General features: G+C 44.2%; 1 protein-coding gene across 5 annotated transcripts in view; it reads right to left on the bottom strand.

The window, feature by feature from the left end:
- The window catches only part of BABAM1 (BRISC and BRCA1 A complex member 1), a 150,449-nt gene that overhangs the window by 123,183 nt on the left and 10,344 nt on the right, over window positions 1–16,922 (bottom strand). For 2 of the 5 annotated variants that reach the window (XM_069648881.1, XM_069648871.1), the window contains exons 2-3: window positions 2,809–2,938; window positions 1,627–1,951 (exon numbers count right to left, since the gene is read on the bottom strand). In XM_069648881.1, coding sequence (XP_069504982.1) covers window positions 1,627–1,899 — 273 coding nt within the window. In that variant the 5' untranslated portion in view covers window positions 1,900–1,951; window positions 2,809–2,938. The remainder of the gene's footprint in view (window positions 1–1,626; window positions 1,952–2,808; window positions 2,939–16,922) is intronic. The other 3 variants (XM_069648890.1, XM_069648900.1, XM_069648909.1) reach the window with 3 other exon arrangements.

The following is a 16,922-nucleotide window of genomic DNA, read 5'->3' as shown; positions in this document are numbered from 1 at the left end:
GTGGACATCCCCAGTTCTTCAATTTGTCCCACAAGAGCGTTCTATCGATGTTATCAAATGCGTACGAGAAATCTATAAATGCTAGATATACCTTTGTATTCGTTTTGATTGCCTCCATTTTGATTATGTTTAGCAATAGAAGATTTAGCGAGCAACCCACTTGTTTTACAAAACCTGATTGACGTTTATCAACATGTGATGATGATTTTGCCCAAGCTAGTAGTTTCTTTTGTAGCATTGTGGCATAGACTTTGCCTAACACGCCCAATAGTGCAACAGGCCTGTAATTTTTAGGGTCCGATCTGTCGCCTTTTTTAAAGATTGGTACAATAATCGCGCACTTCCAAGATTTAGGTGTTTGCCGAATTTGTGCTATTCTTTTGAAGAGTGTCTCACACAATCGTGCCCATATTTCTGGGAACTGTTTAATTGTAAAATTTGTGAGACCATCGGGTCCCGGTGCACGCAAGTTTTTTGCTTTCTTAATGATGTCTATTATCTCTTCTTTTCGAAAATCTAGATCCCATGGTTTGGAACATTCCTCCGCCGAGGCATCCACAGGCTCAGTTGAGATATAAAGGCTTCCAAAGTGCGATATCCAGTCAGCCTCTGACACCATGCAAGCTTGAATTGCATCTTGGGGAGTGTGCACATTGTTAATAAGAGACCAAAAGGCTGATGTGCTCTTATTTTGTAATGTCCTCATCATCGCTTCGGCGTCGTTTTGGAGTATAATGTGTTTGTGCGATTTTAACCAGTTCTTATACGATTGCTTGGCGGCCTTAGCAGCTTTTAAGCTAGCTTGTTTACCTAAGGACTTTGCGTGTCTTAGATCGCTGCATAGCATACGCTTGTGTTTCAGCACTTCCAAGTCGAAGCTGTGAGCACGCACATAGCTACTGTTTTTTAATCCTGCTAATTTAGGTTTAAACTGCTTCAGCAGCTGCTCGTATTCCAAGTGCTGACTAACACTACAGTAATTTAATTTTTATCTCGTTCTATCTTATGAGAATGACATTTTATGTCATGAATTTTTGAAAATTATATGATACACGGTTTTTATAGGGAATAATTAAATTTGAATCTATTTCACTGTATGTTATTATCTTGCAGTATGTACTGTATTGTATTATTTCATTGTATATATTGCATTATTTTCGGTCTTATGAAACTGTATTTTTTTATTGTATGTGAAAGGTTTATGCATAAACTAAATCACATTAAATTAAATAAACTGGTCTGTCCACACTGTACTACTGGAAGCTCTGCAGGGAGCTTCATCTACACTCCTGTGCCTGCATTACTTGTGCTACGGCTTGCTTTGCAGAGTTCCATCAAACCCTCTTGTCCTTCTCCTTTGCACAGTCCTAGTCATATAACTTGTGATCTTCTGTTGTACCAACGCAGAAGTCAGATCAATCTTAATAAGACCACGTCTACTTCAGAATTTTCATCCACATATTGTTTCCCAAAATACACCAAAAAAGTGGTTTTCGTTATCAACGCTGAATATTTTCTGCTAAGTTACTGACTACACGCACACATACACAAAACCCAAGCTGATGCTCCAAGCCCCAGCCCATACATACCCTGAGAGTGCATGCTGCATCCAAGCAATGACCTTACCAGTTTCTCTGGACAGTTCACTCTGGGTGTCCGGACTTGGAAATCCAAGGTTTGCACAGGCACTTGCCACTCCTTGCCGTTGGAAGCGGCTACAGCGGGTTGACTGTCGCTGACACGGGCAGCTTCTCCTTCCCCCTCACTTCTACTGCCTACGGTGGCCTGGGCATTCGTGGCCCGGTCCTCAGCCCCCTCAGGGTTGGAGCGTGTCCGTAGTCTCTGCTCCACAGCTCTCTCTTCACCGTCGGGGACACTGCTGGGTTCCGTCGTGTCCATAGCACAGCCAGTTTCCTCTGCAGGCTCCACTTTTAGGAGAGTCAAAGAAAACCTTTTTTAGAAATCACAAAAAAAGTGAGTTTGGGGAATAGAAACATTTAAAAATATTTTACAAAAATTGAAGACCACTTGATCCACCCAGTCTACCCATCTCATGCCCTTTCTTAACACCAGAGACCATCATAGGCCCACTCACCCTGCCCATACCAATGCCCCTTCTTAACTACAGACAAAATGATGAACGCATCACAGGAGATCAATCTAAACTCACTGATCAAGACATTAGCAGTATTGTCTGTTAGTATTCATACAAAAAAGGACTTTTCCTTAAGGCTCAATTTTTTAAACAGGCGGAATTCAACAGCGACATGGGCAGCCACAATGTATAACAACACATCAACAACACAAAGAATGATACCTCATGTCACATTTATGGCAATAAGTGGAAAGTGTTTATGGATGTTTTTATTAATGTGTGAATTCAATCATTAAATATATCTGTCAATATGAATTGTGGTTCAGTAACATGATGCCAAAAGCAGAGTATCATATCATCTCAGGCGCAATGCATTGCAATGGATTCATTCTGTTCTTGAATAATCAATGTGGATGGATCTCAAAGGGTGCGTTTCCTTGTTCCGTTTGTTGACACCCTTCAGCCACACGAGTTGTGTGGCTACCCAAACGTGAATACCATGGGCGTAATTTTATGGGGGACAGGTGTGTTTGTCCCGCCTAACTTTCAGGGCACACCATTTTGTCCCCATTAATTTGGATGGGGCACATTTTCTTCACATGTCATGCCCCCCCCTCACCCCCCAACTTGTTCAGCAACGTTACTCCACAGTGGTGTGTACAGCCCTGCTCAACTACTGCCCATCAGAGCTATACAAGGTTGGCCCTGCTTACCAGCTTCAGCAGTGAAGTACCTCTGCAGGTTCAGTTTCTTCTGCACAGATCTGCTCGCAATCTGCAGGTTAAGGTGCTCCAGCAGGGGTGACGTAGCTTTTCATCCCCCCAGCAGCAATAAATGAGCATCCTGGAGTTGGAAAATACCAACATCTGTTTTCAAGCGCTTAGAAAAAAAGGTTCATGTGTAGTGTGCACTTTATAGGCATTCAATATTTACTATTATTACTTCTGCTGCTCACTTCAAGCTCGTTTAATGTTTGTCTTTTCCTTTCAATGTTGGTAGTAGGAAGTGCAAAATGTTTACAAGCCATTATGTGACATTTAGTATACCACTAAAGCTCGCATGTTGCCACGTTCCGAGCATAACATGCTTGGCCACTCCTGCATTTCAGCTCACATCTCTATACATTTTGATCTGTATGCTCCCGTTTTGTAATAAGAAACAGAAAACGATATGTGAAAGGATGACATTTCATCAACCGAAAAGTAAGACTAGCTGAACACCTCGACACTGCCATGGAAGGAAGGGCTTAAGAGCTTTGTTTCACTTTTGTGCCTGCTACCTCCTGCCCGATCGGTTATTCTGGGTCTCTTCTGCTGCTGGGAAATAAATGTTGTATTTTCCGGACCAGATGCCTACAGGCAATCTCAAACCCCTTTTGGATTGTGAGACTTATTCAGAATCCACAATTCAACATGTTGACTCAACAACTGGTTACAGCAATGACATTCTGATATGATCCGACATCCACATATCTGCATGGATGATACCATCACTAGTGGAAACGCCTGTGTGTGTACACGGGCTAATGTGCGCAAAAAGATATTCTCAGAGTGTAAATACATACGAAGTCAAATGAAGTTTAAACGTACATGAAGAATATTATTGATATAATGCATGCCAATAAATATTATAATGAATTACACAATACATAAGCACATTGAAATTTCTTTTTTTTATTTTGTTAGAGAAATAGTGCTTAATCAAATGAATTTGTTTATTTTTTTCCCCGCAAATGTATATATTTTCTTAGTGTGCCCTTTCTGTAGCTAATTGTATGTTATTATTGAAATACACATTTTGTTCGCCTGGAAAATGAACTTGAAGTCTTAGGGCCTCATTACGAGTTGGGCGGCATTCTGGTGGTAAATCCGCCAGAATACCACCCAGCTGAATTACCGTTTACCGTGAGAGACACAGTAACAAGATGCAGGGTGGCTGGCAGTTGGCCCTGTCAGGCCCATACAGGAGGAACCATCTCATTAATCATTCTTTTGAAGACATATGGTGTCAGATATGCATATAATATCCTGCATCAGCTCCCAGTTAAAGACCCTTCTCTAGGCCAACTCTTCTCTTCTAATTACAGACTTACCACAAATGTTTATTTCTTGCAATGGTTTGTGGACAAAGGCCTTCCGTCCGGTGTCGGAACTCGACCATCATCAAAGGCCTTAGGCCTTCCCACAGCAAAGGGGATGTCTATCCGGCCTGCATCATCAAAGACTGTGTGAAGACTCTCACACCCAGCTATTATCAACTCTTCCTTTGACACAAAAACTGTCACATCTTCCTTGAAAGAAGTCTGGATCCTCCTGCTGCTAATAATAAATAATTACATCCCTCAATACTCCCATCCACACTAATTACCGCCCCATTACTACCCTACCCTTAATCCTTAAAATCCTCGACCGTGCAGCATACATCCAGTCCAACAATACCCAGAGGATAACCACACCCTGGGCATTCGCCAATCAGGCTTCCGACCAAGGCATGGAACTGAAACCGCCTTGTTGGACCTGAAAAACCGGTTGAACGATATCAAAGACATAGGCAAACTCTCCCTGCTCCCATGGTGGAGCTATCAGCATCGTTTGACCTAGTCGTCCATCAGACACTCTGCAGCCATTTCACCACAACAGCAAACTTCTCCCCAGCTGCAGTAGACTGGATCAGATCCTTTTTTGGCAGACTGTCGTGTCTTTATGGACCATCATGTTGCCCCACCAACACCAGTAACCTGTGGAGTCCCACAAGGGTCTTGCATCTCCCCCACCTTGTATAATATATATACTAAACACTTTTTTGATCACCTGGACTCCCTCTGCATGGTTCCATGTAATTTCATCGTGGGATGCATTTTCGCGGTGGTTTTTTACAGCAATTTTATTTTTGAAAAAACCCATCAAATTTTTTTGGGGGGGGGCGGGATTCCCCCCTCTACTCCCCCACCCTCCATTTTCTAAAAAATCTGATGGGTTTTTCCCGGACAAAAAAAAAATGCAGTAAAAAACCCTGCAAAAAACATCCCGCGACAAAAGGCTGTTGTACCCTCTGCATATCCTAAACAAATTATGCAGACAATGCTCAAATCCTCCTCCCTCTGTCAAGCACCTTCCACCTTGACATTGCAGCCATCAACTCAGTTTGTGACGTTGTCCAGAACTGGTTGGCAACCCACCAGTTATGTCTAAACGACGGCAAAACTGAGATCCCCATTTTAGGCTCGCACACCACTCTCGGCAACATGGATCCAGCTTACAAAGCATTTGACATGGACGGCAACTTGATCCAAACTTCAACTGCAGCCAAGACCCTGGCTATATACCAAGACGCTACCCTTGACCTCTCACGCTATGTCAACGCCATTGCTTCCTCTGTTGTCTACACTGCCAAACTTCTCAATGCCAGCAAGACCTTCGTCACCAAAACCAACCGCCTCACCATTGCCAGAGCCATCACCGGAGCCAAATTGGACTACTGAAAATAACTTTTGCACGCTACAAACTATCCAAAACAATGCCCTCCTGCAACTCTAGGCTTGTCCAAGCATGACAATGTTACAGAAGCCTAGAAAGAGGCCCACTGGCTCCCGATCCGCGAGCGGATTAAATTCAAGACTCGCTCCATCACACACAGGTGCACAACAAACACTTCCCCCAGCCTACCCATCACGCAGGGTGGAGAAATAGACCCCCACCTCGCCCACTAACAGCCGCTTCCTCAGAGTGCCTACCTTCACTCACAAGACAGCAGGAGGATTGAGTTTTCCTGTCATTGCTGCAAAGCTCTGGAATAATCTCCCCATCGCCCTGAGAAAGGAACCTTCTTGCTGGACGTTTTGAAAAAAACCTTACAAACTTGGCTCTTCGCCTAAAACTCCCGGAGTCATTTGGATACCTGTCACCTCTTGTCGCTCCCCCCATTGTACTTTAGAATGTAAAGCTCCCTGAGCTAAGACCATTCAATACCAGCCTCCTCCTTTCCCTCCCCCATTGTACGTATGTATTCGTTCAACTAATGTAACTATCGCCTAAATACACAAGGGTTTAGTACGCTGCAACAAATGCAAAAAAATAAATAAATAAATAGCTACTTGTTAGTTCCAGGCATTCACCACGTAGGTTGCAACCTACTTTATGATATGCAATCTGGCTTTACACCGAACGGAGGGACAGAAACTCCTTTTGAATGTTAGAAGAAATCCGCTCAGTCTTAGAGGTTGACAGATCCAGCATCTTGCTGCTGCTGGATTTGTCAGTCGCCTCTGACATGGTAGATGACCTGGCACTGTCAGGATGGAGAGATATAGATCAACATCAATGCAGTGGCTGGAAATTGATTCAAAACCTTCTTTAGCAGAAAGCCATCAGCTGTAATATTACATCCTTATGATTCCTACAACTGTTCTATGGATAGTGGGGGTCCCACAAGGTTCTTGCTCATCTCCAACTGCTTCAATAGATACTTCGGAACCCTCAGTGACATTTTGTTAATGGAGAGTCTAGATAAAAGACAACTGGCTTAGCTCACCTTTTGTTTGTGCATCCCAATCCAAGATATACACCCAGGTTAAAGTGAAATATCTTGAGTCATTTTTGACTCTTCCTTATCTGTGTCAACATGAACTTGCACCATCATTATCGCTGCAAGTTTCTATCTACTAGTGATGATTCAAATATGTCCCCCATCATCAAGGTGTGCCACTATTGCTTGAGTTATCAGTGGGGCTGAGCTTGGATATTGTAATGTCCTCATTCTTGGTGCCAATCATGAACTTCCCACGCTTCAGGCCCGACAGAACATTCCTGCTACTTTAGTCACTGACATCAATTGTTGGGCTCTCTCACCCCCACCCTAAGAGGCTGAATTGGTTACCATTCAGGGCACAAATACATTTCAAAGGGTCCTTATCCTGGCAGACAGGGCCCTGTATGGCCGTGCCCCAAATTACGGTAGAGATCAAATAAAATCCTCAAAAGAATCTACGATCTAAGGAGAAGAGCCTGACTTTAAATGAAGAATTGTTCAGCACCATTCTTTCCAGGTCCAGATAGTCCAATTTTGGAACGCCCATCCAGGTAATGTCCAAAGGATAGACTACCTCCTGACAGGTGTTTTAAAACTACGCTACTCAGTGAGTTTTCCCTTCTCCTAAATAGATGCTTTTTAATGGTATTCTAAGGCTTTGATACCCATAGGGTCATTATATAGTAAACTGGGCAAGGATAACATGAGGGAAGATTGGAATAGCTCACCGAGTGCCTGCATAGCGAGGAACTTGATAATAGTGACATAGCTCTTTTATCCAAAGTGCTTTACACAGAATATATATACATACATTATTATTATAATACGACTTAAATTGAAGTCAACAAACAGTGGACCAACCAACTCATGGGATTAAGTTGTTGCTTATTATTTATTAATGTGAGGTTCAATGTGTTTGGTAAAATGGCACAGAATGTCAGCACTGGACTGAGCAGAGTCACCATATTGGTTTTGTATTTGACATTGTCCACACTAGCCTGGCTATTTAAAGCACACGTGGAATAATCAGCATGCCAAAACACACAGCAATGAGTTACGAGCAGTTGTTATTCATCAAAGCATAGCTATATGATGGGGAAACAGTTAAGGGTGGTGTGTGTAAACTCTTCCACCGATTCCTTTTTCTCCTCTCCTCACATACACAGACAAACGTAAAAACATCATCACACAAACTGTCTAAAAAAAGGGTAAATGACACACAGGAGGCAACGGGGAATGAGAGTCCCCTTCCACGTCATTCATCTTCTCAAGTAAGGACACCAGTGTTCGAAATTGCCAAGAGCTGGGAGCTATTTTGCTTCTGGTAGCAGCCAAGGCGAGCCTGGTTAGCTTGAAATCAACAGCTACCAGGAGCTTCTTTTGGGTTCCTAGGCAAGTGGTGACGTACCAACATAGCCATGTGATATTAACGGTGTACTTTTAGGAATGTGTGTAGAAGAGATTAAAGGACACACCTAAGGGACATTTAAAGAATACTGAATAACATATCATGGGCAAAATGGTAGAGTTTGCATTTTCGCACAAGTTAGATTTGCTCTGCACAATGTGCTAACTCCTAGGTCTCTTGAATTAGCTCCTGTCTAACGGGTGATGCCCGATACCTAGGAGCTGCTTTTTGCTCCTTGTCAACAAATCCCGTGACACTGATGCATCACAGGGTGATAACCTCAATGGAAAGTGCCTGGATAGGAAATCTCTGGCTAATGTCCTAGAGCATGTACTGGACAGTATGAGATTAGATGGGCAAAATAACCCTGGATCCTGTTGTGAGCCCAGAATTTGAAAAGTTGAAAAGTTTTGGAATGTCTGCGAATATAGATATTAGAAGAGACGGAGAGATCAGAGTAAACAGACAAATTATCTAAAGGCAGGTTTAAATCCAAATCATATTCCTCAAATGAGAGGACGCCCTCATGCCTGAAAAAATTCTGACTGACTAGGCTTTCCTACCTCATGGTTTGTTCCCACCCCCATGCCTGTCGATAACAGCACTCTGATAGTTCCAGTGAATAAAGTTAATTCTTCTTCTTCTAGGGGTTTCTGCCATTTAAAATCAAGGGCTCACCTCTGCTTCACAGCGAGCATGCATACTTTATATACTGCAAAAGGTGTTACTACTGGCATTTGAAAAAGACTGATTGTGCTGCATTCCTGTGCATGATGTACCAACAGGCAGAGTTACTGTCGGATCTAGTGTTTGATGGGGTTAGGGCATCAGCCGGGCCATGGGGGATGGGGGAAACACTGTGGATGGACAGAGGCATTGATGTCAGAGAAGGTTATCACAGATGTTTCTCAAAGAAATCTGGCTATGATCCTTCCCTTAGAGCAGGGGTCTCCAACCTTTAAGTTAGCTGGGGCTACTTGTAGTGGAGGTCAACAGTGGAGAGCTACTAGCGGGCGATATCGGGGTGGGGATATTTATAAACCTCTGAATTTTTACCAATATTTTATTGGCCAAATTATTTCCTCTCTATAAACCGATGGAATAACATCTGCCTTCATGATTATATTAAGAACTTTAAAAACCTCTTTGTTGCATTATTATTTATTAGTAGCTGTCTCAAAAAGACAGATATTTGTTGGACTACCACACAAATATCCTATAATTTTTGTGCATTCCTTTGCGCTTTATGCAGGCTTTCTACATGCTAGGCACACTTTTGTTTTCCAAATGTGCATTTCACACTTCCATAAATAAAATAAAAAAAGTTATTTCCAAATTGAAAACTGCCGATTGCATTCACTAGTTTTTGTTGAAATGTTTTTTTTTTGTCAGACACCACACATACTCTGTTATTTGCGTGCCCCTCTGTGTTTTAGCACAGGTTATATTTATAAAGATGTTATATGCTTGTCAAACTGGTTAATCACAAATAAATGCTTCTGTTGTGCTGACAGCAGTTTTTAGGAAATTAAATTGTGGGTTCATGGGTGCCAACTTTTGATTTTCACTACAGGGGCAGAAATATCCCCACCTCCGTCCAGAATATAAGCAAGCAACCAGCCCAATCCATCCCCTGGCCAAACACATTTTATAGCACTTTTCTTTGCTTTCAGTGCTATGCGGACACTCAGCTCATTTTCAGGCTACCATCAGCCACCTCTTCTCCCTCCCTCATGTCTGACTGCCTGTCTGCCACCCAGGAGTGGTGTGCCGCCAATGATCTCTGCCTTAATGCCAGTAAGACCGAGATTCTCCTCATTGGAACACCTGCTCCCTCCTTTCCTGTCACTCTCTGGCCGGCCTCCCTTGGCCCTCCTCCTGCTCCCACCTGTGAGGCTAAAAGCCTCGGGGTCATCTTCGACTCCACACTCTCCTTCTCTCCTCACATCTCTGACATCTCTAAGAAGTCATACTACCAGCTGCCCCTCCTCAGAGGCATTCTTCCTTTCCTCTCCTTCCCCCAGAAGCTCACGGTCTCCAGAGCTTTGGTTCTCTCTAGGCTGGACTATTGCAACATCCTCTTTCTAAATCTGCCTGCTTCTACTCTCCGCAACTCATCCAGAACAGGACTGCGAGACTTGTCCTTGGCCGCAAGCCCAGGGATCGTATCTCTCCAGGAGTGAAATCTCTGCACTGGCTCCCAATCGCTGCGAGGATGAAGTTCAAAACCCTCTGTATTGTCCACAAGGCCATCTGGGTCTGGGGCCTCAATACCTTCAGCTCTCTCTTGCAAAATATCTTCCTTCTCGAGCTCTTCTCTCATCTGCCTCCAACTCCCTCAGGGTCAGTCCCTTCTCCAAGCAATAGGTTGGTGGTAAATCTTTCCTCCACTGGGGCCTCCCTCTGGAACAGCCTCCCTGCCTCTTTTCTCCTCCTCTCCCCTGCTGACTTCCTGGCTGATACTGAAACTGCACTGGTCACCTGACAACCCCCCCTGCTCCCAAGCCCAGGCCCCCCACCCCAGTCGCACACCTGCACTGCCTTCCTGGCAACCCCCCGCACTTAGGGACTGTTCTTTACCCCTACAGTTCCACCACAAGCACTGTCTGCACTACCCTTGCACTTGCCACCAGCTGGCTGGACGCTACTTATTATTTATGTATTATCCCCATGTACTGCACTATTCCCTTCCCCTTGCCCCGCACTTTCCTCCTTCCCCCTTCCCATGCACTTGCGCGATCTGAATGACACCTGGCCTAGTAGGATCATTGTCCGTCTTCTCTCTGTTCCCCTTCCCTTGCCTCGTCGCGCCTTGAAACACTTTTGATATGATACAGCATTCAGTTTTGAGTATATAACATCTCGGCATTGGTCTGTCAACCTGCTGAGCTACCCTGGTAGGCTTCTACTGAACAGCGTGTCTATGGATCGCTTAATGTACTAAAACTGGGTTTTGGAAAGAAGCCACATGCAAGAAATGCACCATTTAAAAAATATTATTTTGTACATTTCCAGGCGAGCGGCAGTGCTACTGTGATATTTTCATTGCGTGGTCACACTGATCCTGCCCCAGCCCCTCTGACATCTCTGGCAAACAAGAGAAGCTTGTTTAAGCAAGACAGTGTGGGGGGGTGGGGGAGAGGGAGAGTCGCGCAAGGCCAACTGCAGGCAGCTTGCAGGAGCAGAACGTGATATTGACATCTGCAAACGAATTTACAAGCAGTTCCATGTGGCACAGCAACCAAGCTCCCTGCTTGCAATTGGGACGACCAGGGTTCAGCTCCTGGTCAAGGAAAATAGCTGCAAAACACAGCATTGAATAAATGAACGTTAAAAAGTGTTTATTTTTCAGTATTTCCAGCGTGGACGACTGAAGAGGCTGTTTGGTGACCTCTGACTTAGAGGGTGCAACATTGTTTGGTGATTATGTGTCCCTCAAAATATTTTGGACTACAACCCCCATGATCCCTCACCAATGACTAGGCTATTGGGATACTGGGAGCTGTGGCGAACCAGAAGGAGTAAGCGGTACCATGGTTCAAGGGCGCTTAATTAAAGTAAAAAGAAAACGCCTCTTTGCCCAATCGCTAAGAGGGAGGTTCCCTTCCCAGCAAACTAAATGTAAGGGTCCTCATCTAAGAACAAAGGAAAAGAGTCTTTAGTCCAAAAACCTAATAACTGGCCCCATCACTTAGGAAAACATAAAAATAAGGAGGCCGAGGTGATGGCCCCTATCATTGGCTTATGCCTGGCCCAATACTTTGTTCCGTTCTCTCAGAAGAAGGCTTATGTGTTTGTCACAAAGCTATCAGTTGCTTGAAGTACAGTCCTCAGCCTCTCTGCAGGTTCTATATACAGAGTTTAAATCTTTACACAGATTTTATATGGTTTCCTTTCCTTAGGAAAAACAAGTATTTTTTCACACAACTCCACCATTTCTTACTTGGTGATTGACAGTGTCCTTGTCTTGTTCAACGCTGGTTCTTTCTCTTCCCAGTTCTTTTCACTATATTTTGTCATTCCAGGAATCCCCAAAGTCCTCTGCACGGCCTCGGTAGGGTGCCTGCCATCAGGCTTTCCCGGCCTCCTGTAACCCTTGTGGCTTCGCCAGCCCCCGGTATCAGTTTGTCCTTCTCAACAGCATTACTTTTTCAGAAGCGTTTGCTTCCCATCCACTGCTTGGATCTGCAGCTAGCACACTTCTCGTGTGGAGATTGGGAATCTAAATTCTTCATTTCAGTCTGGTCTTGGCGTCTGTTAACGAGCCTCAGACCCACCACAGATTCTGTGGGGTCACACCACCAGGCGAGACAGCTGCTTCTCTCCCGACTTTGGCTTTTTGGTCAGTCAGGATGCCAGTCTTCCTGCATCCAGCTAGTGATTTGCTCGCTCTCCATGTCACTGCTGACTCAGCGGTCTAGCGTAGCTCTGCCTCTGCAGGGTGTCCTCCCATCAGTCTTGCCTCTGCATAGGATTCTTTCTCTCTGACTCAAAGTTCCTTGTGGCGTTATGTATGTCATCAGAAACAAAAGGGGTGTGTCTTTCCTCTTTGACTGTGGCCTTCAGGCGAGATCCAGCATTACCTGAAGCCAAAGAGATTGAAGCAATGTCACTCTTTGGTGGATTCAAAACGGAACAGTCTTTATGACTCCCATGTACTTAGACAATGTACTCTGGAACGGGAGTTCGTACCGGAATGGGACTCCTTGTCCCCAAGAGAGGAGTCACTCCCAGTGAGGTCTCACTTGCCCAAACTCCTAGGAAGGGTCTTGCGGAGTGGGCTTACCTCCCCAGCCTCAAAGTGGGAGAAGGAATGAATTGTCCAGATTCATCACAGAGCTTAAGTCCCATACGTCTGGAAAGTGCACATAATGAGTAACCGTTTCCTAGAACCAAAAATCCACACGAGTTCAGAAACAACAAACATTGGGACAACCTCCAAAAGAAGACAAAAGTTCCAGTGTATAGGTCCAGATCAACAGGCATCTGTAGAAAACCCAAAATACTGATGTCTCCAAGTAATAAGTTCAAACAAAATGTTGAAGATATTTACTCAGACCACAGGAATAGTAAGGTCCCCACAACCTCCAAATGAGAGGCCACAACTATTATAACAGAGCAGATGGCAAAGTGAGAGCATGCATGCTACAATTGTCAGAAGCATGGAACAGGATAATGGCAGACCTTTGGTTCAAATGGCTTGTCAAAATGGGCTACAAATTAGAGTTCACAAAGAGCCCAAAAAAGTTGGGTACAATTCAAACACTTGTGCCGAGAGACACTTAAAAAAAACAAGATCTGATACAGGGCAATATAGATATGCAGAAAAAAGGAGCAATAAGCAGCTATGGTTGAGGTGTTTAGGTGTCCTGGGCACAGTCATGAATGAAGGGAAGCGTTGGCGATCGATAATCCACATTAATCATAGTCCTACTGTTCCTCATCACAGAAATTATGTCCTGCCTCATCCACCTTTCTTTGGATAAACAAAATCGATAATGCTCTCAGTTATATAACTGCACAATTTTGGGATATTGGAGATCTTACACCTCCATAAACAATGGGGTGGGACCCATGCACCTAGCCCAGGAGCAGGAGCTCCAGGACCAGGACCTGCCCAGATGGAGTAGCGAGCCCCTCCACGACATCTTCAGCATCCAGGCTGTTATATAGAGGTAAGCGATGGAACCGGAGCGCTGCTTCACAAGATAATTAATTAATGCAACCTCAGCACTCGCTGCATTATTTTCACCGAAGGAAGTACAGGCTGCCTTTTTTCCTGAAACTACGTGAATTACTACTTGCTTTGCTGCATCGCCATTAAGGTACACGAGGTACCGAACTTGCTTCAAGATGGCCGCCCGTTGCCGATGGGTGCCTTCAGAGCCCAACCAGGCCCAGATACCGCTCTCCGATTGGCTGTTGTGCACATGTCCACCCCAATTGGCCGCCGGCAGGAGTAGCCGGCCCACCTCACTCAAGGCCCACAGAATCAAGGCTCCTTCCTGTTTCTTGCCTGCTTTATGCCTGTGTCTGCCTCTGCATCGCCCTGGCCCACTCAAGGTACTTGCTCATAATATACAAAGTACTTTTGTGGCCACGAAATGTCTCCGCTATACTTCTGTGTCACTAATATTACTTTATAACATTGCGTGACGCGCCTATGTACGGACCACCATTGTCGATACTATCTCATGCCTACCTGCCCGGTATCACTATCTATCTAAAAGCCTAACATGCGCCGTCAGCCTCGTTTCCTTTACTATCTGTCGACGGAGGTTAGACAGAGGTATAACTCTATATATAACTTGCCTATGGGTCAAGCACTGCCCTCTGATTAACCGCTGGTTAGGAAGTTGGTCTCCCGCCGTACGAGGCCTCCCGTCACCTATCTAGTGCACCGTACGAAGTTGGACGCATAGCACGCACACCGACCCATTGTCTGTTCCCGTTTGCCTAAAGTACATTATATAGAACACCATCTGCACACGTATTCAGCCATGCGTCACAATACTAAAAGGTAACATCGGTCGATACATGTCCCCATTATACTCCTAACTCATAGTAGTCTCTGCGAATGTACAATGTCTGCAAACCATTCACTGCTTCTGGTCACACTAGTAAACGGTATCTAGGCTGAATAATATCTGTCACACTCGGTAAATGTACCTAGGCTATTTTAATATGCTTGTTCTTGCCATATAGAATTTTGGTCGCACTAGTAAATGGTATCAAGATTGAATAGCAGCTGTCACACTTGGTAAAATGCACCTAAGCTACTTTAATATGCTTGTTCTTGCCATATAGATTTTTGGTCACACTAGTAAATGGTATCAAGATGGAATAGTATCTGTCACACTTGGTAAAATGCACCTAGGCTTCTTTAATGTGCTTGTTTTTGTCATATAGTTATCTTACATTTAGAAATCATGGACCAAGGTAGCACAGTGCTCTCAGACTGCTATGTACCTGACCAACTCTGTTAGACTATATTGACAAATTGATTGACTTAGCTTTCTCCACACAGAGCTTACTACTAGTAATTTGCATCTAGATTGCCTGAAATCTTAGCCTGCTCGTATTCCTAAGTGGTACTGTTAGTCGCCAGTGACAGCACTATGTCAAGTTTACTCACTATCTATTTTATAATGGTGATGTCCACGCTTCATGTCTCCAGTACCCAAAAGTGCCATATTGACGTCCCCTTATGCAAGTCAACTCTTGCACCCCTTCTCCCACCTATCTCTTCTAAGGTATTTAACTACTCTGGCACATACCAGCCCCATGCACCATGCCATAACAGGTCCACCAGCCTATGCCTCTCAGCCTAATCCAACTCACGAGAGAAACCTCAAATTACGTGCCAGACTCAAACTATATGAGCCGCCTAGAAGATTCCTTCCTGATATAAAGCGCACAATGAAAGGCCAATATACCAGGGTATGTAACGTTCCCAATCTCCCTCATGCCCTACCAGCCAATATAAACATCCAAACTGTCAATTCCAAGACAAATGTTAACACATCATCAAACACCGTCCAAACTAAAATGGATTCTGAAGGACATTCGTTTAAGGGAGCGCTCCTTAATGTAAGATCTTTAGTGGCACATGCCATGGACCTAGCTGACTTAATTATAGAAGCTAATCTAGATTTCATTCCTATAACCAAGACTTGGTTACACAATGCGGCAGGACCATCCCTTATGTTGGCCATTCTCAACGGTTATACCATAGCCAGGCAAGACAGAGAAGGCTCCCATGGAGGTGGGATCGCCATTATATCTAAAACGGACCTATCATTAAGACTAGCCCCTGCCACAACTTTGCAATCTTGTGAAGCTCTCACCGCGAAAATCCCCATGAACAATACCCAATCCCTAACTATTCACTTAATCTACAGACCACCTGGTCCACTTGGAACCTTTGAGGAGGATTTGCATAGCCTACTGTCCAACAATGTCAAAACCACATCACAACTGTTGGTACTAGGGGACTTTAATCTTGGCTTCAATGACCAAGTAGATGCTCATGCATCAACTATTGCTAATACCCTCAACACTCTAGGACTAACCCAAAAAGTTAACACCCCTACGCACGCGAAGGGTAGGAATACTTGACTGGATCGCTGATTCTAACTTTACAGCCACAGTCTCCTCTATTACGCCTCTATCTTGGACCGACCATTCACTGCTGTCCTTTAACTTACTAACCACCAGACCATCCATTCCAGCCCCACATACGGCTCCATCCTGCCTTACCAGAAACAAAAAGAATATGACAGTGGATAATATTATTCCCGTTATCGTTCCAACCTTAAATGCATTGCCAGACAACCTTGACCCTAGTGCACTAGTTCATGAATACAATAGTATCATGCGTGCTACTATGGACAAAGTCGCCCCACTCAAAATGTGAACAAGCAAACCTAAGGCACACCTAAACAAATAGTTCACGCCAGATCTCAAAGTCTTACGCCTAACAAAAAGAAAATCTGAATTAGATTGGAAATTATGTCCAACTGAGGAGAACAAGGTCAATTTAACTAATATTTCTCGGCACTATAAAAATGAAATCTGCCTGGCAAAGTGTAATTCCTACAATGATCGCATCGCCAACTCTAATTCAAGCATGAAGGAACTCTTCTCTATTTTGAAAGAACTTGAGTCTCCCATTGCCACGCCAGATACCTGTATTAAGGATCAGACCTGGTGCGCAGATATACAAACTGCCTTAGCAAACAAAATAACTACGCTGCAAAACAAAATCCAACTAAAAAAAAGAATCCCTAAACCGCCCAAATAAGCCGCCGTTTAATGACACCATTAACGACCCCACCAACCAAATTCTCCTTCACAAAAACTACTACTTTAGAGGTAGAGAAAATGTTCCTC

This window comes from Ambystoma mexicanum, chromosome 1p (genome assembly GCF_040938575.1).
Source record: "Ambystoma mexicanum isolate Mex_15411 chromosome 1p, UKY_AmexF1_1, whole genome shotgun sequence".
Taxonomy (NCBI): domain Eukaryota; kingdom Metazoa; phylum Chordata; class Amphibia; order Caudata; family Ambystomatidae; genus Ambystoma; species Ambystoma mexicanum.
This window is presented reverse-complemented; position numbering and strand designations above follow the sequence as displayed.